We start from the raw sequence: 26110 nt of genomic DNA on the forward strand, positions 1-26110 counted from the left end.
GCATGGAGGGGAGGGAGTGCAAGAAGCCTGGAGATGTGGGCGGGAGCCCAGCTGGGACTGGTTGGAAACACCAAACAGAAGAGTCTGCATTTGATGACAAAGGCCCTGAAGGAGCCGCTGCAGTTTGAGCAAGGGAGGGCCATGGTTAGATCTGTACTTTAACTGATATATTGATAAATTATTTAATGTTCTTGTTCATTCATTTCAGTCGTGACCCCACGTGGGGTTTTGTTGGCAGAGATACTGGAGTGGTTCTCCAATTCCTTTTCCAGCTCATTTGACAGATGAGGAAACTGAGGCAAATAGGGTCACACAGCTAGTAAGTGTCCGAGGCCAGATTTGACCTCAGGTCTTCCTGACTCCAGGGCTGGTATTCTATTCACTGCACCACCTCGTTGCTAATGTACATGTGTGTTATTCCCCCAACGAAAGTATAAAGTAGAAAAGGCCAGAGTCCATGTTCATTCATTCATTCATTCATTCATTCATTCATTCATTCATTTACAACACTAAAAGCTTGGATTTATAAAGAGCGTTAAGGTTTGCAAAAACATTTTACAAATATTAGCTCATTTTATCCTTACAACAACTCGAGTGCCCTATTTTATAAAGGAGGAAACTGAGGCAAACAGTAGTTAAATGACTTGTCCTAGGTCACACAACTAGTAAGGGTGGATTGGAACTCAGATCTTCCTGACTCCATGTAGGTACCAATTTATATCCTCCTTTCCAGGTCAGGTCAGTGCTTTTTCACATACTCTATTCTCACTACAACCTAACGAATGACTTGCTTTGGCCTCTTTGCTCAATTTTCAGTAAGAAATGAAACCTCCAAAAATAGGGAACTGCCCTTTTTTTAAGGGGGGAGGGTGAGCAGCTGGTTAGTTTCAGAACAGCATCCTGGTTTGTGCATCCTAGCATCAATCCTGATTCCTGTTGGGCAGGGAGGAGAGGTATGCTTTGAAGCAAGTATTCTCTTATAATGGAGAGCTCCTCATGGCCCGTGGGGGCTTCACTTTGCCCCCTGGTCTTATCTCAGCCTTGCAGTGAACTCTACTGTACCTATTTCTGGATGACTGGACGACCGAATGATGAAAGGAGAAATCCACCCCTGGAGTTGGGAACGAGGGTCGTGACCTTCCCTCCCCTCCCCTCTTCCCTGGTCCATATGGATGTTGTGGGCTTCCTGCCACGTTGATAGTCGAATGTGAGGAAGTACGAGTAGCTACAATGTAGCGGCTGACAATGGAAAATAAATAAGATGTGGAACAGGAAGCTGGTGTTTAATCTTCTGCTGCACGTCGCCATGTTGGCAGGAGATGGCCAGTAAAGGGTCAGGGGGCGCACCATGAATCATCCTAGCGGGACCATAGAGTGAGCCACTACAGGGCCCGAGGAAGGGTAGATAGTCCCAGGAAACAGGACGGCCTCCTTTGGTGCCTCACCACGGCATGTGGAGGTGGCTACGGTCTCTCAAAGAGTCTTCAGCTTACCAAACTGGAAATGGTTCAAATGCAGACCCAACAACCAACAAGCACTTATTAAGCACCTACTACATTCTGTATATTTGGGATACAAAGATAAAATGAACAGTATCCAGCAAGGGCATCACCGTCTTCCCAAATGCTTGGGCTCAGAACCTTGGTGCCATGGTGGACTCCCTCACTCACCCTCATCCTCCCCTACCTGCCATCTTTAATCTGTTGTCAAGACCTGCCATTTCTACCTTTTTTTTTTTTTGATGAGGCATTTGGGGTTAAGTGACTTGCTCAGAGTCACACAGCTAGTGAGTGTTATGTGTCTGAGGCCAGATTTGAACTCAGGTCCTCCTGACTTCAAGGCCGGTGCTCTATCCACTGTGCCACCTAGCTGCCCCCATTTCTACCTGTTTTACATCCTTCAGATATGCTCCCTTCTCTCCTCTGACACTGGGACCACTTCTGGTACAGACCGTCATCACCTCGCTTCTGGACTACTGTAATGGCGGATCACCTGTAGGTGAGTCTCCTTGACTCAGGTCTCAAATCTCTCCCCATTCTGAGCCATCCTCTCAGCTGCCAAACTCAGGCAGGTCTGACCCTATCACCCTCTCCCCTTATTTGATATACTCACCTCAAGGACCAAACATCAAACCCTCATTTTGGCTTTTAAAGCCCTTCACAACCTGGCCCCTTCTCCCTTCCCCTTCTTACACCTCACTCTCTTTCATGCAGGTCAGAAGTGGTATAAGGATACTCTCAAGGTCTTTCTAAGGAACTTTGGAATCAATTGTGAGCTGTGAGATGTGGCACAGGACCGCCCAGGTTGGCATGCCCACATCAAAGAAGGTGCTGTGCTCTATAAGCAAAGCCGAAATCACAGCACAAAGAAAATGTGAGATGCACAAACCCAGAGACGTCTCCACCTCAAATACTCAAGAGTACTTGTGCCTGACCTGCGGTAGAGCCTTCCAAGCTGATACTGGGCTGATCAGCCACAGCTGGACACACTGTCCCTTGGCCCCAACATCGTGATATCATCGATCCTCTTCAAAAACGAAGGATGAACAACAATTCTACAATCAGGTAATACCGGCCTCTTCGCTGTTCGGTCCATCTTCCCACCTCCCTGCCCTTGCACTGGCTGCCTCCCATGCCTGGAATGCCCTTCCCTCCTCACCTTTCCTCCTGGCTTCCTCTGGGAATAAGCTTAAATCCTGCCTTCTGGTAGACACACTTTCCCGCTGAGATCCCTGTACCTATCTCATATGTACATAGTTGTTCTCTCCCATTAGAGCTCAAGGGTGGGGGCTAGGTTGTGGCTTTCTTTGCATCCTTAGTTCTTAACCCAATGCCCCGCACATAGTTAGCGCCTAATAAATGCTAGTTGACTGATCTGCCCTCAGGGACCTTATGGTCTATTAGATAAAAGGAGCCATTTGGAGGAAGAAGGGATGAACTAGAGTTCACATGAGGTAAGAGCAGAATTTCAGTGTTTAGCACGAGGGCGAAGGGTGGCTTGGAAAATGGGACAACCAGGAAGCTTCTTGGAGCCCAAGTCTAAGTTATTTGAAGAGCTACGGGGAGGTAGGTTGAGTCAGACTGAACAAGATGAAGCAATGGGGGTGGGGCTTGGAGATGCAGTTAGGTTTATTTTTATATTATTCTTTCTTTTCTTTTTTTTTTTCAAGGCAATTGGGGCTAAGTGACTTGCCCAGGGTCACATAGCTAGTAAGTGTCAAGTATCTAAGGCCAGATTTGAACTCAGGTCCTCCTGGCTCCAAGGCCAGAGCTCTATCCACTGCACCATCCAGCTGCCACATAAGTTTATTTTTATAGTATTTGGGGGGTGGGGGTGAGGCTCAGTATGATACAGAGCACTGGCTGGGGGGAGGTGGGGAAGGGCAAAGGCTCTGGGTTCAAATTCTGACTCTGGTACTTTACTACCTATGTGACTTTGGACAAGTCATTGCATCTCCACAGGGTCTCAGTTTCCTCATCTGTAAAATGAAGAAGCTGGATGAGAAGGATGACCTCTGAAGACCCTCCCAACCCCAGAGCTGTGACTCTATGATCTCCTGAGGTGGGCTGGGCTGGAATCTGCATCAGTGAACGGACTCCTCCCACCAATGAAACCACAGGTCCTTTGGCTTTTGAAGTCAGGACACGAAGCCAGCAGCAAAAACTGTGCAGCTTTCTAATGTCAAGACAAAACCGTGCTGCTCAAGGGTGCTCACCACCACTCTCCTGGATGTCCAGCCTTGCTACCTAGGCATCGTCCACAGTTCCTCCCTCATATTTGTTCCCTCTCTCCAATCTGTTGCCGAGCCCTGTCATTTCTGCCTTCGAGGCAAAAGTAGCATGCTGTATTTCTTTTCATTTGTTTCTTTATTTTTATTTGCCAAGATCACAAAAGTAGTATGTTTTATTTGTTTTCCTTTACTTATTTACTTTTATGTCTTTTATATTTTTATTTGCCAAGATTGCAGAAGTAGTATGTTTTATTTATTTATTTATATTTCTTTTTATATTTTTTGCCAAGATTGCAGAAGTGGCTTTATTTATTTATTTATATTTCTTTTATATTTTTATTTGCCAAGATCACAAAAGTAGTATGTTTAATAGATGCAAAATAAATGACTATACCAAGATAAGTTTAGCATCTATTATTATAGTTATATATATTTTACAAATATTATATTTAGTATCTGTTTTTAAGCTTACTCACCCTTCCCACAGGACCTCTGAAGCTGAAGATAACTGAGGGGTGTATGGTGCACACACAGACCCTTATTTTATTTTTTCTAAATTAGTATCACCCATTGGAAAAAAAATGACAACAATAACAACAGCGCTCTTTAAGTGTCAGAAGACAGGTCTTGAATCCAGGTCTTTTTGGCTCCAAGGCTGACCCTCTACCTCCCCCAGCCTGGCTGTCTCTGGCCCTGTACACACACTTAATGTTTGCTGAATGAATGAATGGACTAAAGCAGAATGAGTGGTGGATAGGCCACAGATTAGCCACCGGCTATCTGGGTTTGCTATGGAAATCTGGGTTTCTTCTTCAGGCCTATAAAACCTCCCTGTGGTCTAACTTGTTAGAATTCTTTAGTGATTTTCCAGAAGAGTGAGTGAGGGGGGCACATTTGGGGACTTACTTTCTCCTGGCTGTTCAGTTCCTGGTAGGGAATGTGAGCCGGCAGGTAGGTGTGAAGGAGAGCGCAGAAGGCCAGGCCGTCGCTCCAGCTGCTGCTGAAATTGGTGATATCGATGTTCTGTGGGAGGAAAACAAAACAGTGACAATCACCTAACAAGCCAACGTAAGAAAAAGGCCCATGCTGGGTCTGAAGCCTCCTACGGTCATCATCTCACAAAGACAGGAAAATGATAATGAAGAAAGGATGGGGAGAGCTGGCATTTCTGTAACTCTAAGGTTTCCAAAGCTCTTTATCTATTGTATGCCATCTGATCCTCACAACAACCCTGTGAGGTAAGTGCTATTATTATTATCCCCATCTTACAGATGAGGAAACTGAGGCCCAGAGTGGTTAAGTGGGGATGAGCAGGGTTGTTGATATTTTTGAGTCTTTGGGCACAGAATTGTAGACTTTTAGAGTCAGAGGGGATGGAGTGCTGGGCTTGGAGTCAGGGAGACCCAAGTATGAATCTTATCTTAGAGACTTACTAATTGTGTGACCCATGGCAAATCATTTAACTTTTCTGGGTCTCAGTTTCCTCTTCTGTAAAATGGGGATAATAATATCTGTTATACCTATCTCCCAGGGTTGTTGTGAGGACCAAATAAGAAAACATACACAAAGTGCTTTACCAACATTAGCTGTTACTATCATCATCTTCATCATCCGGGCCCAAGGGTTCTTCACCTAGAAGCTCAGAACTTGTTTTAAAAAGATTTTGACAATGCTTTGTTCAGTCATTTTCAGTAGCATCCAACTCTCCATGACCCCATTTGGGGTTTTCTTGGCAGAAATACTGGAGCGGTTTGCCATTTCCTTCTCCAGCCCATTTGACAGATGAGGAAACTGCCTTCTAATGGACGACACAACCTGCAAATAATTCTGTATTTTATGTAACTGGAAGGTGATCTCATTTTTAGGATACAAAGTTATTTCTGTAATTCTCATAAGCACCTATCAAACACAATGGATCATAACAACCAGAAATTGTACAGTACAGGAAATTTAAGCAGGGAGCCTCCCTCATTAGCTAATAACCTCTTATAGACCAACAGAATCTGGACAAGATGAGATAATTATCATCAGCAGGGCTGGCACACAGAAAGTATGGGGCAAGTTAGATGTTGCCAATGTGGTAAGATTTTGTAATTAAAAAAAATCACAGATTTAGAGTTGGATGGGACCTTTGAGGTCATCTAACCCGCCCCATCCCCCATTTTGCAGATAAGGAGCTGAGGTCCACACAAGTGAAGTAACTTCCTTGAGGGTCACCCAGGTTAGTGCCTGATTTAAGATTTGAACCCATGTCACCTGACTTCAAATTTTGCTTGCTTTCTACTGTATCATGCTCCTTTGTGAGGAGCTCCCTCAGGCCCCCTGCCCTGACACTGAACTTTCCCCTCCTTGGTCTTAAATGCCAACCATCAAATAATTATTCAGGGTCAGATGACTATCTCCTAACTACTAGGTCAGGACACTCCAGGGCTTTCTGGGGAGGTGGCAACATTCTGGATGGATTTCCTCACCCTCTTTGAACAATTTTGATGTAGAGGGTGAAGGTGAGAGTTAGAGAGACTGCTGCACTGCGTCATCATATAACTATAGGTGGGGTGGGGTGTGGATGAATGGATAATGACTCAAGGGTAAAGGCGAGCCATTCTCCCCAAGAACAGTGAAGAAAATTCAGTTATATGATGGGCTGGGCTAGACAATCCAACTGGAGTCGTTATTGTTTAAATGGTTTAAAGCTATGGCATACGATTGTGATGGAACACTATAAGAAATGGAGACCTAGATGGTTTCAGAAAAACCTGCGAAGACTCACATGAACTGATGTAAGTGAAGTGAGCAGAGCCAGGAGAACATTGTACACAATAACAGCAACATTGTAATGATGATTATTATTCTGAGCAATGTAATGACCAAGACAATTCCAAAGGACTTATGATGAAAAATGCTATCCACCTCCAGAGAAAGAACTGATGGAGTTTGAATGCAGATCAAAGCAGACTTTTTAAACTTTATTTTTCTTGGTTTTGGTCTGGTTTTTTTTTCGTAACATGGCTAATACGGAAATGTATTTTGCATGACTGCACATATATAACCTATACCAAACTGCTTGCCTTCTCAAGGAGGGGAAGAGAGGAAGAGAGGGAGAGAATTTGGAACTCAAAACATTTTTAAGTGGATGTTAAAAATTGTGTTTAGATGTAATTGAGGAAAAAATAAATTTAATAATTTTTTTTAAAAGGCCAGGTTAAATTGGGGCACAGATCCATATAGAACCATAACTAAGTGACATGCCTACAGCTGCATAGGGGATGAGTGGCAGGACCCTTGCCCATATTTTTGGACTTCAACTCCACTGTTTTGTGACAATACACAGGCCCTATCGGGGTCAGATATGGAGGGGCAATTTTAAATGTAGGGGGCTGCGGATAGGTGACAGAAGGCCCTACAACAGATTTTAGGGTAGAAGCCTCAAATAAGAGGGTACCCAGGATGGGCTCCAGTGACAAGGGGAGAAGCCTCAAAGGTGAATTTTGTTCACTTAACCCTGACTGATACAGCTGGCTTTAGTCTCCAAACAGGTCAGGCAACTTTTCCCCTGGCAGATAGGCCAGAGGCTGAATTATCGATAGCCTGATCCAAAATGTAAACATTTGTTTTAAGCCTGGGCGTGGGAAGCCTCTGGTCCAGAGCCCAGATTTTGCCCTTGTTTTGAATTAATCCAGTCCTCTAAATTATGTTGCTGCTACAGAAGAGAAAGTAAGGTCTCTCCCATTGGTATTCTCTGGTTTTGCCATTCAGAGAGAAACCTCTGGAGATCTGAAGTTAGAGTAGATGAAGAGAAGTGAGTAGTGGTCAATTAGCATTTCAAAGAGTAATATGGGAAAAGGGGGAAGCCCATAACCCAAGTCATAGTGAACTAACTCATCTCAATTCTTTTGGGAGCCAGGTAGTCCAATGGTTAGAGTGCTGGGCCTGATGTCTGGAAGACCTGGAAAGGACTAGATTTGGAGTTAGAAAACCTGAGTCCAAATCCCAGTGTGGCGATTCTCCATGTTGGGCAGGTAGATAATGACACCCCTTGGATTGTCTAGTCCTGCCAATCATACAATTATGGGACCAGGTGAACACTCAGAACCCTGCCAGCTCTAAATCTATAGTTCTATGACACCACCCCCAGGCACCCTTCACAAAACTGGAGATGGGGGCCAGTGCCCCTTCCCCAGACTCCATCCCAGGTCACAGGACCTTAGCTCACAGCCTAGCTTAGCCACTCACTACCAGGGCAAGTCACTTCCATCCCCAAGGCCTCAGTTTCCTCATCTGTAAAAGGAGGGGGTTGGCCTAGATGGCCTCTGAGATCCATTCCCCTCCAGATCTGTGCTTCTATATTCTTTTAAAATCCTCATTGTTTCCATAAAGAGGAGACACTGAGTTTCCTTGCCCAGTTACATATTCCCATGCAAATCCTGGCACTGAAGTCACAAGCCGCAAACACACAACCATTGTATAGCAACCCTGGCAATTCTGTAAGATCACTGGGCCTGAAAATTTTTCATCTTTGCTTGCCAAATTCACACGAGGACCACTGAGCTCAGCACTTCCCTCTACCCGCCCCATTGCCAAGGGCAGCCTCCTCTTCCTCCCCCCAGAGATGGCATAGACTTGTCTGCAGGCTAGAAGACTGAGCTGTCTTCTCTCTCCCTAAAGAATTCTCCTAGACTATTGTGACCTCTCTAGATTTCTAAAGCATTAAAAACAAACAATACCAAGCCCATTTCCAAAGGGAGAATCCCCGTAAGTTACAGATGGAGCCAGATTGCCAGGCATTGGCGGTGGTGTGGGCGCCCCTCTGGTCTCACAGCTGCCCACAGCTGGACACCTGAAGTCCTGGCTCTGGAGACGTCTCCACCAGCCTCCTTCCCTACCACATTTCGTACCCTCTGGGCTGACAGCTGCTGGATCTGTTCCACAATACATTTTCCACTGCTAATGGAAATGTTGGATAGGGAATAGCTGCCCCGCCCCCTTTTTTTTAGCATCCCCAGTGAGGGAGAAGGTAACAGCTCTAAAAGTCAGGATGGGGAGGGAGTGAGTCACAGTAAGTATAAGGATAAGTTAAGCTGATATGTTTAGAGAGGCCTTTCTGGCTAATGAAACCAGATCTCTCATCTGGTCCCGGCAATAGGCCTGGAAGAAGGTTTGCGTATTTTCCTACATTATCTCAATTTTACAGATGAGGAAATTGAGGCAGAATCACAGATGACCATCTAATCCATTCCATACCCAAAAGGAATCTCATGAAAATGTAAGCTCATTGAAGGGAGGAACTCTGCTGTCAACTAGCCTGTTAACAAGCATTTATGAAGAGCTTTAGCACCAGAGAAGTGAGGGACTGTGGGTGTGGAGCCGTGCATTTACTGTCACACTTGGCCGATACATCAGTTCATTTTGCCAAGTCGCTTTTTCCCCTTCTCCCTCTGTTGTTCATTGTTACAAGGGATGGCTCTCTGGGGAGGAAAGAGGGATATGGGTATTCATAAAACTAAAGCAGAAACAGGAGACAGACACATGAATTTGAAAAGCAGTTGCCTCCATTTATCCGGTTTCTAGATCTCCCCAAAATTCCAGAGGAGAGGACTGCAAAGCTTGCCGGAAACCTAAATCTCGCAGCGAGGCTCACTAGACAGACATGACATGAGCAGGTACTGTCCGCTGGACAGGAGTGCTGAGCTCTCCGTAGTGGGGAGAAGTCCCACAGATTCCTCCAGACTTGGTTACTTTGTTCCTGTTCTGGTTCATGTCGTTGAGACAGCCTGCTCGAGTTTGAGGCGTAGCATTTGCTGGTGAAATAGAGCCCTTCCTTCGTGTGAGACGAACCGTCTTGGCCAGGGACTAGACTTTCTACTCACTACCAAATAATGCCCCACAAGGCATTTATTAAGCTCCTCCTGCATGCTGGGCACTGTACTAGGTGCTGGGAATACAAGGACAAAAAGGAATCAGTGTCTGCTCTCAGTCAGCCTCCGTAATATTGGGCCCATCATAATCTCTCTGAGCCTCGGTTTTCTTATCTGTGGAATGGGCATGACAGGAGTTACACTACTAAAGGAGTAAATTGATAAGTGTTTAACAACCATCTCTCCAGCAAGGGGTGGTGGTGGTGGTGGAAATCCTATTCCTATACACATGACATACTTTTAAGTTTAATCTGGATTGTTAACATTTTTAACATTAACATTTTAAATTTTAATTATTAACATTATTAATAACACTTCCTTAAGTCTAGACAATTAGCAGAACAACAAGACAAGGCCGGATTTGTAGCTTTTGCTGATTTCCAAGGTGTAAATGCTCATATTGAAATTTTAACAATCAGCTTTCCTGAGCTGGTTCAAGCTGGCTTCAACATAACCCCTTCAGAGGGTGGTGTTTTTTAGGTGAAAGTAAAAACAGACAGCTACCAGACATAGTGGATAGAGTGAGGGATCTGAGTTCAAATCCAACCTCAGACGTGTGACCTTGGGCAAGTCATTTAACCTCTGTCTGCCTCAGTTTCTCCATCTCTAAAACACGGATAATAACAGCACCTGCCTCCCAGGGTTGCTGTAAGGATCCAGTGAAATAATCATTGTAAAGTACTCTGCAAACTTTAAAACACTATATAAATACAATCACTTAACAAATCATTTTATTGTTATCTTTTATTTTCACGTTAGCTTCATCTCCAAATGTATCATTCCATCTCCCTGCCACACAGAGTCACCCCACATAATAAAGGACTGAAGGGAATGGGGGGTGAGGGGAAGGCTGCTCAGCAAAACTCACCAATGTATTAACCTAGTATAACAGTGCAAGTACTGCCCCACACCCATAGTCCCCCACCTCTGCAAAGAAGGGAGGGGAATGCTTTTTTCTCATCTCCTTTTCAGGGACAAGCTTGGTCATTATAATTAGGCAGAGTTTAGGGAAGTTTTATAAACCTTTATGCTCTCTGGGAATGTGGGTTTTTATTATTATTATTATCACCTTTGTGGTACCTTATCTTTACTCCCAGGTGTAATCCTCTTTCCCACCCTTTCCTATTACCTCGAATGTCAATAACCTCTTAACAAGTCTCCCAGTTTCCAGGCCTTGTTTCATTGCCCTCCCCTACTAGGACTTTACTAGATTGTAAACTCATTCAGTGCCGGGATCACATCTTACTCATCTTGGCAACTTACTTCAGAGTTATGGGGTCAAAGACCATAGATCTCTAGCAGGAAGGACCCTTAGGGGCAGGGATAGGCGGCCGCTAACTCGGTGTGGACGTTTACACCTTGGAAGTCAGCAAAATCTACAAATCAATCACGGCTTGATTACTGCTTTGTGATTGCCTAAATTTCATAAAGTGATGGAGAACATGTCAAATAATGCAGTTTAAACTTCAAACCGTATGTCCTGAGCCTATTTGGAGACCTGGTTGTTAAACAGAAAGCTGGTTGTTAAACATTTGCTAGCACAACCTCTTTTGTGGATGAGGAAAAGTGAAGAGACACAGGTAGGGAGGGGAAAAGGGCAGAAAAGCTTGGGGAAGAGAAGAGGGAAAGAAGAAAGGGAAAGAAAACAGGTGATTTGAAATGCCCACAATTCATGGACATTTACCCTCAGACTGAGATGCCAGCAGGAATGGAGGGGAGGTCTCCATAGCTAACAAACTGGATAATTAGCATCTGAATAACAATGTTTGCTGAATTTCTGTAAAGTTGACAGAGGGTGAGACAAGCTGTTTTTTTCCTCAGGTCTCTAAGACCTTAATGGACCTGCTCCAATTTGAGGGCATGATTATTTCATCGAGTCAGGGCTATTAAAAACAAATCTCCCTCTATAAATGGGATAAATACAGGCATAAATCAGGAAATAACTGGGTTTGGAGACACACTTAGTGAGTCAGGAAGTCCAGGGCCAACTGGTGAGCGGCCCTGGCCCCCGTCACTCCTATACACTAATGTTGGGAGATGAAGTGATGGACCTGGAATCTGTCAGCCACAAAAACAGAACCAAGACATCAGGATGAGATAAGACCTTCGTCTGCCGGGCCCCGACTTCTCACACAAGGGGCCTTTATCTCCGCAGACGGCCAATCTCAAATGGGCTAAGTTAATTATGCGATGGGCATACGCGGAGGCTTTTTGGAATCCTTTCAAGGAACAGATTCTACACTGTTGATCAGGTTACACTTATTAGGGGGGCAGAAGATGCCGGCTGACCTGGGGTCTGGCAGCTGTCTTAAAGGTACTCAGACCTGTCTGCCTTTGAGCTAAATGATCTGGAGAAAGAGTGAGGCACTCAGATGACAGTTCATCACTGGGAAGGAGGCCTGCTGTGTGGGGCATGGACTAGGTGGGGGAGGGTGATGGGAGCCACCGGAAACATCTGATGGGGCCTTGGGACAGTGACTTGAGCTAGCTGGGCCTCTACACCCTCACTTGTAAAATGGGGATAGTAATATTGTTTCTGGGATAAAATATGGAATCTTTAGCCTGGCATTTAGAGGTCTTGGAGGCAGCAAGGTGGTACACTGGCTAGAGCGTTGGGCCTGAAATCAGGAAGACCTGAGTTCAGATCCAGCCTCAGTCACTTACTAGCTGTGTGACCCTGGACAAGTCACTTAACCCTGTTGGCCTCAGTTTCCTCATCTGTCAGACGAGTTGGAGAAGGAAATGGCAAACCCCTCCAGCATCTTTGCCAAGAAAACCCCAAATGGGGTCACGGGGAATCGTACACGACTGAACAGCACCAGCTGAGAGCCACTTTTCCAGCTGATTTCTGATGACTCCTTCATGTGCTCCCCCTCCTCACTTCCAACTCCTGTGACCCTAGTATCTTCCTTCCAGGCCCAGCTCAGGCAACCCCTCCTACCACCAGACGTGTCCCGATTCTCAGAGATGCTGGTGTTCTTTCTCTTTTGAGATGACTTTGTATTTATCTCTCAGTAACCATTGCCCCTTACCCCTTTCCCAAGCAGAATGCAAGCTCTTTGAGGACAGGGCTGTTTAAAAGCTTTGGTTTTTATTGACTTCTTTCTCTTTTTTTTGGTTACTTTCATTTCCCAATATATTCTTCTCCATCCCTAACCCTGACAGCCACCTTTAAAATAAAGAATAAAAAAGAGAGACAGAGCAGGGAGGGGTTGGTTTAGGAAAATGAACCCACATATCAACCTCTTTCTGGCAGTGAATGTAATAGTCCACACCCAGGGTCCCCCACCTCTGAGGGTGGGGGTGCATTTGTTTTATTCTCAGTACCTAGTGCAGTCCTTAGCACATTTGCTGTCATGTCTGACTGTCTGTCACCCCATCTGGGGTTTTCTTGGCAAAGACAATGCAGTGGTTTGCCATTTCTTTTTCTAGTTCATTTGACAGTTAAGGAAACTGAGGCAGGCAAACAGGGTGAAGTGACTTGTCCAGGGTCACACAGTTAGTAAATGTCTGAGGCTGGATTTGAACCCATGAAGATGAATCTTCCTGACTCCAGGCCCAGTGCTCCATCCATTAGCTGCCCATAGGAAGTGCTTAATTAACATTAGAAGGACAAGCTTGTCAACTGAAGCAATTAAAAACACTAATTTTACTCTAATGTCTCCTATCTGTGCAAATGTACTTTAAGTACTAATAATTACAAGCAGATATTATCTTTCTATTTTGATGTAACAATTTTCATCCTATCATCTCTATTTTCTTTGCCCTATAGATCAATAAAGAAAAAACGCCCGTGTCTATTAATGTGGTTCGGTCCTTCCTGGCAGTTTTTAATTCCCATGTTCAGGTACTACCACCATCACAGGGCTGTTGTGAAGATCCCGGGAGATAAAGCGTGTCCAGCACCCTGGCCACAAATCGCCGCAACCCCCTGGGCCCCTGCTCTCCACTCCTACTTCCCCTTCGATTCATCCTAAACTGGAGTGGGGATAAGAGCTTCTGGAGAAAATCCATAAGGAGTATCTCCTGCCATTCTCAGCAACCTCCATTAATTTGAGATTCTCACTCTCTCTGCCTAACTAACGCTATCAATACTAATAACAACGGACACTTTACGTCCATCATCTCACTTAAAAACCCCATGAGATGGGTATGATGGCTTTTATTATGACCCATTTTAGAGATGAGGAAACTGTGGCCCATGGAGGTCAAGGGACTTGCCCAGGGTCACAAATCTAGCAAGCGTCAGGGGAGCTATATGAAGCCAGGGTCTTCTTCTTTCCCTAAGTCCCTTCCAAGCCCAGGTTGGGTTCAGCCTCCACAAGTCCTATTTCTAGGTCTGCTCTGCCAGGCTACCTCTCAATAGCAGTGAACTACATTTTCACAGTAAAAAAAAATTTTTTTAGATACAATTTACAGGGAACTAGTTACAAAGGCAGCCAAGATGCACAGTGGATAGAGTTCTGGGCCTGGATTCAGGAAGATCTGGGTTCAAATCCAGCCTCTAGACAATTAGCTAGCTGTGTGACCCTGGGCAAGTCACTTAGCCCCAGCCTCCCTCAGTTTTGCCATCTGTAAAATGGGGAGAATAAGAGCTTCAACCACCCAGAATTTGTTGTGAGGATAGAAGGAGATAATATTTATAAAGCGCTACATAAATGCGCACTGTTGCTATTATTATTAGGAAAGTGATTTGGAATCTAGGCCTCCTAAGCTTTTCCCTCTCATTCATCGAATGCTTAACATTTGGACCGTTTTAAGGGGTGGGTGGAGAGTAGATCTTGCCTAAGTGAGAGTCTGGGAGAGACATGGGATTGTCAGGCGGCGCCCTGACATTTAGCATTCCCTTTCAGGTTTCAGGTTTGAGTTGGAAGCAACGTTAGCACAGGGAAAAAGCCAGTCGATGAGTCCAGCCTCAGGGTGGGTGCTGACACGGTGCCCCACAGTGACAGCTGCATCAAAGCAGGATGGGGTTGGGAAATCCCCCTCCTGGCCCAGAATATTTATCCTGTGGCCCCTGGATGCCTGGTGGCTGCCTGCTCCTCCCTTCCCCCCAAAACCCTTTTCATTTTAGGTGGGATAGTCAGTGGTAAAGGTTGAACAGATGTAGAAGGGCTGTGAACTGCACTATTGATCTCATCACATCTTTCCCTCTAAACCCACTCCTCTAACAAACACCTTATTACACCCCGGGCACCTCGTCCTTCCAGGCCCCCCGCTTTTTACAGCTTCGAAGTGATCCTCAGCTCCTTCTTCCTCCCACCCCACATATCCAATCAGTTGCCATATCTTGCTTTTTCAATCTCTCCAATATTTTGGGCATCTGTCCCCTTCACCTTCACACAACCACCAGCCTAGATCGGGTCTCCATTGCCTCTCACCTGGACTAGTCTAATAATTTCCTAACTGGTCCCCCTGCCTCAAGTCTACACAGCTGATAAAGCAGTCTTCCGAAAGCACCAGTCTGCCTGTATCAATGAACTCCAGTGGCCCCCCACTGACTCTTGACTCAAAGATTATTTCATCTTTATCTCACTCGTTAATGATTTTGATACATTATATAAATTCACAAGTCACCTAGCTAACAAATATTGGAGGTGAGATTCCAACCCTAGGGTCTCCTGATCAATCTGCCCAGATGAGAATGTCTCCATGGAAGCATTCGTCAACCAAGCAGAGACAAAACAGAGACAAGTTATCCTCTTCATTCTGGTTTCTGGGGATCAAAACATAACATTTTAAATATTCGAACACCCTAGTATTCTTTCAAAGTAGACAATGCATCTTAGTCTCATAGGACAGGTGGTTGAACACATGTACCTCCTTTCAGTAAAGAAGTGGGAACCTTGGGGCAGCTAGGTGATGCAGTGGATAGAGCACTAACCCTGGAGTCAGGACCACTGGAGTTCAAATCCAGCCTCAGACATATAATACCAACTAGCTGTGTGACTCTGGGCAAGTCACTTAACCCCAATTGCCTCACCAAAAAAAAAAAGAAAGAAGTGGGAACCTACAGGTACAGAATGTTGCATGCACTGTCACGAATGATTGTTTTGTTGATCAGTTTTGCTTAACTGTTTTCCTTTTTAAAAATGTTTTTAGTTCTATCTTTTGTTTTCAATATCATCTACATTTTTAAATATACCCCTCCCACAAATTCTCTCCCCAACTCAGTGACTCAACCCTTGTAACAAATAATAAAATGGGGGGGGAGTGGGGGGAATCAACTCAGCAGAACTGACATCAGCTGAGACTGCCAGCATATTCAATGCTCCACACCCCCAGTTCTCCACCTCTGCAAACAAAGGAGAAAAGTACATTTTCTCCTTCCTTCTTCAGGGTCAAGTTGCTTTCCTCTTTTAATTACAAGAGTGGGTTCCCAGGGAGTGGACGTGACTTTGAAAGAACGAAAAGCTCCAGTAAAATAATAAAACACAAAGAAAAAAAAATAAGCAGGGGATGTCCTGGTCATATGGAGATCTGTCCCTGTCTGCAGCTGCACAAGAATCGCATGGTGACCCCATTCTTTGCAGTTTGGGACCTCAAAGCGCCAGATACAGCTCATTGTGGACCTTAGCTATATATGAGGATTGCTTTGGAAAGAATTGGAAGGGAACTCTTAGATTTTGTCTTTTCAGAATGGTTTTTAAAGTTAAATCTGCAGAGGGAGAAGGCCAAGATGTGACCGCAGCTGTCCCTTTTATGCTTCTGACATTAAGACCAGATGTCTAGTCCATTAACTCCATGGGAGGATGATGGCAGGGGACCCTGGGGAGCCTGAGGGAAATCAGACATTCCCCAGCCTTATCAAGATCAGATGCTTCCTTCCTTTCACTCTCTCTTAGGCTGAGGAGGCCTAAGATGGCCCAGAACCATCACCTTGACCCATCTCCCCTCACATGCTTCTGACCCAGAAGGAGGAAAAACAAACATTGTCTTGGGGTGACCCAGGCCACTGCCGCTGCCGGCTAGCTTGACCTCTGGGCATGCTGGGACGTGCAGAACCCCACAGGAGCCTTTTGTGGCGGGGGGGAGAAAAAGCTTGGTGTGTCATCTGGCAGGTTTCTGATAAAAATAGACCCTATTTGAAAGAGAATGAATGTCCATAGCCAGTTGGGATGGGTGAATTCTAAGCAGCTGCTGGGCCATTTGGCAGATCTAGAGGGAAAACCAGAGTGGGCTGGGGCTCAGCTGAAGTGTGGCCTGAACCTCAGTTATAGGAGGAAACCGGACAGTGGGTCAAACGAAAGGAAAGCGAGCTACCGAGCTTCCTGAGACCAAGGCACAGAATTCCAGCAGCAATATCAGAGGCCAAGATCGGACAGACTGCATCTGTCTGCCCTGTCAATCCATCAGACTGATTCTGTACAAGGAGAGTGGACAGAAATCGGGCTTTGAAGCCAAGAGAATGTGGCTTCAAATATCCCTTCTGGCCCATACTGTGTGACCCTGGGCAAGTCACTCCCCTTAGTCTAGGCAACTCTCTAAGATAGGGGTTCTTAACCTGGGGGTCCAAAATCTTGTTTTAAAAAATATCTTGATAATTACATTTAAATATAATTGGTTTCCTTTGTTATCCTACATGTTTTTTTGGATGTATTTAAAGACTTTATTCTGAGAAGGGGTCTACAGACCTCCTTGGACTGCCAAAAGGGTTTGTGATACAAAAAAGGTTAAGAACCTTGCAGCATTTATCAGTTACAGATAAGGTGCTGACCAGTCATTGCTGTTGTTTTCCCCATGTTCTAGGAAGCTCATAATTGGGAAAACCTCATCATCCTAAAAGATTTCATCAGCCTTGGTGTATTTCACCTCATTGCTAACCTCTGCGTCTCTAAATAGAGGGTGGGGCCATGAACCTCAAACTCCAGTTAAGGAGGGCACTCAGCTCAAAACATCTCCTCTTTTCTCAGCCAACTGCACTGCTTTGGGACTTCTCAGACCCACCTTCTCTCCCTCAGCCTCCCCCCCACCCTCCTCCTTCCTGTTTCCTCTTGTATGTTATCTGCCCCCATTAAAGTATAAACTCCTGGAGGGCAAGAATTCTTTCTTTTTCAGTATTTGTATCCCCCGCACTGAGCATAGGGCCCGGTACACAGTAGGCACTTTATAAATGTTTATTGACGGACAGTAGAGGGAGTTTCTTCACTGGGGAGTTCCGTATCACAAAGAAGTCAGTGGTCCAGTCCTCAGTAACAAACAGACAGATGTGCTGATTACGGTGCTCCATATTGAGGATACCAAGACAAAAAAATGGAACAGTTCCTGCCTTCAGCGGGCTTATATTCTATAGGGTGAGATAGAATGTACACAGCAACAAAAATATTTCTGAGGGGAAAATGGGGGACTAGCAGCCAGGAGGGACCAAGGAAGGCTGCATGGAGGAGCAGACACAAGCTAATTAAGCACTGAAGGAAACCAGGGCTTCTAGGAGATGAGGTAGGGCATTCCGGGCATGGGGGACAGCTTGAGCAAAAGTGTGGAGATGGGACATAGAGTGCCACATAGGAGGAACCATCCAGAAGGTCAGTTTGACCAGATGAAAGAGTATATGACAGGGTGGAAAAGTAGGTTGGAATCGGGTTGGGAAGTGCTTCAAATACCAAACAGAGGAGTTTGCATTTCATCCTAGAGAACATAGGAAGCTAATGAATAAACCTTTATGACAAAGCAGGCTAATGAATGAATTCATTCATTCATCCATACATTCATCTGTCCATCCATCCCTTCTTCCATTCATATATCCATTCTTTTATCTATCCATTCATCCATCCATCCATCCTTCTATCCATCCATCCATCCATCCATCCATCCTTCCATCCATCCATCCATCCATCCTCCTATCCATTCATCCTTCTAGCCACCCATCATCCATCCTCCTTCTATCCATACATCCATGACTCCATTCATCTGTCCATCCTTTTAACCATTCATTCATGCATCCATTCACTGCCAGGTAAAGCTTTCTATATTAGTGGTGCATTAGATAGAGCACTAGGCCTGGAGTAAGGAAGACCTGAGTTTAAATCCAGCTTCATATACTTACTACCTATGTGACCCTGGGTAAGTCACTTAAACTGTCTTAGCCTCCTCAATTGTAAAATGGGGATGATTATAGTACCTACCTCAGAGTTATTGTGAAGATCAAGTAAGATGACATTTTGTAAACTCCTGAGTCATCTGACCAACAAAATGGAGGACTAGATATTTTCTCTGATGTCCAAGATCCAAGAGATAGGAAGCGAACTAGGTAAGCCTGGGATCATGGAAATTAAGACAAGAAAGAACAGAATAGAAGGAAGGTGTGGCCACCTGTGTGGGATGTAGCTACAGCAGCTTTCTTATTTAATAGTAGTTATGCTTACTATCCCCCCTCTCTCCTGCTCCAGCTATAAGAAACAAAACGTCAATTTCCTTCAACTGTGTCCTCTCTCCAGAAAGGGAATCATCCCACAAACCCGAGAACACACCCAAGAAGGGACCAGAGTCCTAAATGCCATTTTGAATACATCTCTGCCTCTGGGCTTGTAAACAATCAACAACTGTTTGAGGTTTGAATTCTGATGAGATCATAACCACAATAGAGAAATCTGGGCACAATGGTGGACGTGAGGCCAGGATGATCCAACAGAGATTTGAGAATTCTCGGGCTTTCGGTGGCTGTCACTGAATCCATTCTCCTGCTTTTAGACAAAGCCCGTACCAAAAGCATCTTGGAAAGAGGAAATGATTTGATCTCTTTAATCAGGGGTACTGGCACCACACTTGAGGACCTAGAGGGCTGCATGCGGCCTTGAGGTCTCAGGTTCCCCACCACTGCTCTAGATAATCCATCCTGACCAACCTCAGGAAGGCTTTCTCATGTAGTTAGGCTAAATCTCTCATGTTGCTTATTTCCCGTGGACGTCATTGCTGGAAATGGAGGGCAGTTGATTGCTATTCCGGGCATTATATGCCCTTTGGAGCTATTGCACCAGCCTTGAGACTTTCAAAGTTCATTTTCTATGATCAAGCAAGTGAACTTACTCTCCTTCCCCTAAACTGACTCAGAACTGGTTGTTGTTGTTTTTTTATTCATGCTTTTTGTTTTTATATCACAGTAATTTCCAGATATACTGGAATATTCCTGATATATTGATATTGAATATACTCCTATATTCCCCACCCTCAAACCAATGAAAGATGAGAAGTGCATTTCCTTCTCCTCTCCTGAGCCAAGACTGGTAGTAATAATTACCCAGCAGAATAATTATTTTGAAAATCACTTCATTCGACAGTGTCAGTGACTAGGAGGAGAGGTCTGTGTGTCAGTGTGGGCAGAGAGTGGAACTGAAAGTCTAGAAGACCTGGGTTTAAGTTTAGCCTCTGACTCCTATTGGCCATGTGACCCTGAGCAAGTAAGTCACAACTTCTAAGTGTTCTAGGCAGCTCTGTTAAGACTATAAAATGCCGGAAAGGTGTTGAACAGCATGATAAAGTTTTCTTACTGGAAGTTCCCTACACAGGTGAAATCACAGGTCTGGACCACACATACACACACACACACATACACACACACACACCCCAAGGAGGGGAGGGAAACTCAGAAATATACAGTTGACTCTCTAAGTGATCATTGGAGCAGACTGAATCAATGCTAATAGAAATGATTCAATTATTCTGTTTTAAGGGTGAATTGTAAACTGAGCCCCATCCTAGACACAAGAGGCAACAGAGATCCACTTAATAGAATTTGATACAATTTGGTGCTGCTCATTTTTCGGAATCTACATGCAAAATGAAAGCTATCAAATCATTGAAAACGGGAGTTGCCAAGATGGCTGTCTTGTTGTCTGCACCGCCGTCATTTGAGATGAGCAATATCACCAAGCCTGGGATATAGAATAGGCCTTGGAAACCACTGAGCCCTCCGGAAAGCAGAAATCCTTCCTGTGACTTCTTTGACAAATGGTCGATCGGCCTCTGCTTGACTACTTCCATGGAAGGGGAACTCAGTACCAGTGAAGCATCCCAATTCCTTTTAAGCACAGCTCATACTCTCGAGATCGTTATTGACCACGTGGGGACTCAAGATGGGGTTTGCAGATGGAGAGGAGTGATTTGAGCTAGAGAAGGAAATGGCAAACCACTCTGGCATCTTTGCCAAGAAAACCCCAAAAGGGGTCAAAAGAATTGGAAAAGGCTGAAAAATGACTGAACAACAACAAAATAATGCAATTTTAGAAATAAAGCTTTAAGCACTAGAAATAGATTATCTCCTTTGAAAGCAACTGGGTGGTACAATGCATAGAGCCCTGCACCTGGAATCCAGAAGACCTGGGTTTAAAACCAGTCTCACACATTTACTATCTGTGTGACCAGGGGCAAATCACTTAACCCCTTGTGACCTCAGTTCCTTCATCCGCAAAGGTAGCAGGACCTACTGCCACCCAGGGTTGTTGTGAGAAGTGTTTTTTAAACCTTAAAGTGCTATCTAAATCCGAGGGATTATTACTTCAAGGTCATCACTAGTCTCAATCAAAGACGTCTATTACTGATGTGACCTTGGGCAAGTCACTTAAACTTTCTGGGCCTCAGCTCCTCATCTGTAAGATGAAAGGGTTGATTTCTGTGAGACTCCTTCCAGTTCTAGCTATCTGATCTTATAGAGGAGGAAGTGATATTAATAATTAGCCACCTGTATTAATTAGGGCAATTAGGGACAGTGGGTAGAGAGGGCTGGGCCCCTAGTTCAAATCCTCCCTCAGATCTCTGTTCGGTATTACTATATGACCATGAGAAAGTCACTTAATGGGTCTGTTTCCTCACAGGGAATGTCAGTTATTATTAATTTAGAGTGTTAAGGTTGACAACACCCTTTGGCTATAGCAAGATGTCTCTTAACCTCTTCTGTGTCATGCGCTGCTTTGACAACAGTCTGGTGGAGTCCAGGGACCCCTTCTCCGAATCATGTTTTTAAAAGTAGCAAATCAAATACACAGGGTTTCAAAGGAAACAGTACAAAGATGCCATTTCCCCCCCTTATCTAATCAATCAATAAACATTTATTAAGAATCTACTATTGCCAGGAACTGTACTAAATGCTGGGGATACAAAAATAAGCAGAAGACAATCCCTGCCCTCAAGGAGCTTACAATCTCATGGGCATCCAAGCTCATGGACTCCCTGAAATCTACACAGGGACGCCATGTCAAGATCCCTGAGCTAAAGCAACACTGCTTAGCGAGCCAGGCTGGGAGGCAGATTGGCTAATTAGCATTTCATAGACAAGGGAAACTGAGGCTCAGAGGTGACCCATCTTGTCCAAGGTCACACAGGTTGAGAGGCAGAGCTGGCTCCCAGCTCCGTGTTCTCCCCATCACACCAACCATGCCCCTGCTTAATCATGTCACTGCTAGTGACCAGATTTGATTGTGAGTGTTTTAAACAATTTTCTGAAATAAAACAGACCTACTCAACATCTTATCAGAGGGATACAAATGCAATTAATTTAGAAAACAACAGATCACATTTTGGAACAGTTGTGCTAGGTGGTAGGTTTTTTTTATATATTTAAAACAAATGAATGATGTCGTCTACTGTAGTAGATACAGATACAAAGAGCTGGCCTCCAAGCCAGGAAGACCTGGGTTCACGTGCTGCCATGGACACATGCAGGCTGTGTGACTCGAAGCAAGTCTCCTAATTTCTCAGAGAAGGCGCCAGACTGCATCGGAAGAGGGAGTTTCCTCATTGGAGGGGTTTCCTATGCCAAGCAGATCACAGACCCAGCCTCTATTTCTATCTTACTTATGAACCCAACAATCAACAGACACAAACATTTACAGAGACAAGGACCATAAAAGAGGGGGCCGCCTGGGGCCCCGATCCCACGGACCAGAGCAAGGACACACAAAGAATTTGCGGATGGCCCAAATTTTTCCAGGAAATGAGACTCATCCAGCTCACGTCATGGTAAACTCCAAAGTCCTGTGTAAGTACAACCAACAGGAGCCATTGCTGAGCTGGCCCCAAGCCCTTCCAAGACGCCTAAATCTTCCTATAGCAATGATAAGAATGACTCACACTTCATGAACTCCTCTTAGTTATAAAGCACTTTAAAAAGAAGCAACGAGAACCCAACACCAGGGAGGACGTGGGGATGTGGTGGAGATACACAGCATTTACAGTTAGTTATCTGGATCGATGGGCTGCTTATGCAAAAATAAGCACATGGAGACCGTGGAACAGTGGAACCTCCCCACCCCCCACCCCAGGGCACCTCCATTCATAATGCCAGGCAGGTTGCCTTTGGCGAGGTACAGTGTAAAGAACACTGGTTCTGGCACCAGGGCGCTGGGTTCAAATCCCGCCTCAGGCTGTATGGGTCTGGTCAAATCACTTCATCTCACTAAACCTCAGTTTCTGTATCTATAAAATGGGGACAATAATAGCCCCTCCTGCACAAGGTTGTTGTTTTAATTAAATGAGGTGTGTTTAAAATGCTTGGCAAGCATAAGTCCTGGCTGTTATGATTATTTGCTTTTTCTCCTCTTCGGAGCTCTGATACAAACAGTCTTGGACTGAGTCACGACTGTGCTCTCGGTGGACTCTTTCACAGGTGGACAAGGTGATTAATTTTTGTAATTGGATGAAAGTAATAGGCAGCTAGGTGGTACAGTGGAGAGTGTACTAGCCCTAGAGTCAGGAGGACCTGAATTCGAATCCAGCCTCAGACACTAGCTCTGCGACCCTGGGCAAGTCATTTAACCCTGTTTGCCTCAGTTTCCTCATCTGTAAGAAAGAGCTGGAGAAGGAAAGGGCCAACCTCTCCAGTATCTTTGCCAGGAACATTTAGTAGCTGTGTGATCTTGGACAAGTCACCTAAGCCTGTTTGCCTCAGTTTTCTCATCTATAAAATGAGTTGGAGAAAGAAATGGCCAACCCTTCCAGTATCTTTGCCAAGAACACCCCCAATGGGGTCATGAAGAGTCAGACAGGACTAAATCCACAAATCACAACAATGGCACCCATGCTTATCTTCTGCAGACAGAAGATCTTCTTGGGCCAGCCAGCTGACACAAGGATGGGGCCAGCTTGTTTCTCTTACTCTTCCCATATGGTTGTTTATCATTATTCTTAGACCCTCTCAGCAACCCTCTGTGGTAAGTTAATGCAAGTATCATCAGCCTCGTTGTCCCCTTCACAGATGAAGACGCTCCCTCAGAGGGCTCAAATAATACTTTCCGAGTTATTAGACTGTAAGCTCTTTGAGGGCTGGCGTTGTTTTCTTTTTTCCTATTTGTGTCCCTAGCGCTTATTAGCTGGCACATAGTAGATGCTTAGGAAATGTTTACTGACTGGCCCAAGGTCACACAGCTAAGAAAGTGATGAAGCTGAGGTCCTCCGGCTTTAGTCTGCTTTTCTTTCTGACAAAGCTGCCTCTTAGTAAACGGCTGTACCACTTTATTTATTTTAAGTTATTTAAAAATTTTTTTTCAATTAACAAACATTTATTTTTCCTCCCTAAGTGCATACTTTTCATAAAGTGGTATGTGTGATGGGGACGACGATGATGTCGACGGGGTAGTCCCAAATTGAACAGGATGTGATATTCTGATATTTGATTTATAACTTTTCCAAAGTAGTGGGCTTAAGAGAAGAATTTATAAGGCATGAGAATTTCTTGGTCCACCCCTCTTCCCATCCCTGCCTCTCCCTTCAATCTACATAAAGGCCCTTTGAGAACCTTTGAAAATAATGATCTAGGGAACAGCTAGGTGGCACAGTGGATAGAGCACCGGCCCTGGATTCAGGAGGACCTGAGTTCAAATTTGGCCTCAGACACACTTACTAGCTGTGTGACCCTGGACAAGTCACTTAACCCGCACTGCCCAAAAAAAGAAAAAAAAAAGAGAATAATGATCCAGGTCATGAATACTTTATATAAGTAAAAGAGTCTGAACCAGGGCAAGGTCGCTGGGGCTTTGCCCTGGGGTATGAGTATATGGGGGCACTCTTCCTCTCCTGACAGTGAGTCAACAAGTATTTATCAAGGGCTTGTGAAATTTCCTGTAGATACGACAAAAGGCAAAAACTTGGTTCCTGCCTTCAAGATGCACATGTTCTAGTGGAGGGGATGACATGCAGATACCCATGCACATAGAAGATGTAGACAGTATGAATGGGAGGTAACCTCAGAGGGAAGGCGCTAAAGGTGGGGGAGACTAGGAAAGGCCTCCTGGAGAAGGGGAGATTTGAGACCACAAGCCAGGGAAGCCAGGAGGCAGAGTGTTCCAGGCCCGGAGGCTCTACAACCAAGGTGCTGGGTTCATGGTCCATTTTTGACATTCACTACCATATTACCACCTAGTCACTTCTGCTCCCTGGGCCTCAGTTTCCTCATCTGTCCACTGAGGGGTTGGATTCAATGACCTTTGAGGTCCCTTCTGGCTTCATCCAACGTGGCATCACTCTCAAGCCTTCCAGTCCTCTCCATGGGCCAGGTCTCCCTCCCATTGCCTCAGCCCATTCCCGCTGCTTCCTCCCTTCCTCCTCCTCTCCAGGGCTGGGGACTGTCGACCCTCCTCAAGAAGCCGGCGCTGCCTCTCCTGGCACCGCTGCATCCAAGCAGGCCAGAATGCCCCTTGTATACTCCTCCCCTACAAATTTGCCCCAGATGCCAAAATGCCTAGTGATGGCTCTGCTGGGAAGCGAACAAAGAAACCCGATTTCTCAAAGAACATCCAAGGACAAAGTTGGTTTTCTGCATCCCCTTCCTCACCCCTCCTCCGGCTGGCTTATTCGGTTGACAAACAGTTGGGAGGGCCAAATCTCCTCAGAGGAACAGGGCTCTCTTTTAATTGCTCGGTAGCGCATAAGTAAGCCCAACTGCCCACAGCACTGACATTCTGCCCTTGGGGGTGGGGGGTGGGGAAGGGTTCCGGCCATTTGCCTCTTGTTGCCCAGAAGCACCAACAATGGGCAAAACCACGAAATCACTCACTGGCCAAAGGAGCTCCAAATAGGGGATCAGAGGGGACAAAGCCAGGGAAGGCCCTCTGCTGCTTGACATTCGTCCAAGGCCACGGGCTCTGCAACTGTTGGACCCTCTCCTGACCACCCCTTCATTCTTCTTGCTCCAGCCTCTGAGGGGCATTTGGTCCCATTCTATCCTGCCTCCTTCCCCCCCCCCCCCCCCAGGACTTCTAGGAATAAGGCCAATCTATGCATTCGATGTACAGGAGAAAAGCACTTGCATAGCTCACGGGAAAAAAATCCAGAGTCTGTGATTAGAAATTCAGTACCTTTGCTCTGACAGGAAGTGCTGCCTCAGTCACACAAGGATCTGATCTTCCCACCCCCAGGATCTGTCTGCTCTTTGGGCTTTTCTCTCTCTCTCTCTCTCTCTCTCTCTTCTGTGCTGTCTGTCTCTCTCATTCTTTCTATCTCTATCTCTGTCTCAGTCTCTCTCTCTCCTCCCCTC

At 45.2% G+C, this 26110-nt stretch overlaps 1 protein-coding gene across 4 annotated transcripts in view; it reads right to left on the minus strand.

Annotated features, from left to right (window-relative positions):
* Positions 1 to 26110, minus strand: part of SPECC1 (sperm antigen with calponin homology and coiled-coil domains 1) — a 289999-nt gene that overhangs the window by 13000 nt on the left and 250889 nt on the right. For all 4 annotated transcript variants that reach the window (XM_027861937.1, XM_027861938.1, XM_027861936.1 and 1 more), the window contains one exon: positions 4637 to 4753. In XM_027861937.1, the coding sequence (XP_027717738.1) occupies positions 4637 to 4753 (117 nt within the window). The remainder of the gene's footprint in view (positions 1 to 4636; positions 4754 to 26110) is intronic.

Source organism: Vombatus ursinus, unplaced genomic scaffold, assembly GCF_900497805.2.
Source record: "Vombatus ursinus unplaced genomic scaffold, bare-nosed wombat genome assembly UNPS02014768.1, whole genome shotgun sequence".
Classification (NCBI taxonomy): Eukaryota; Metazoa; Chordata; class Mammalia; order Diprotodontia; family Vombatidae; genus Vombatus; species Vombatus ursinus.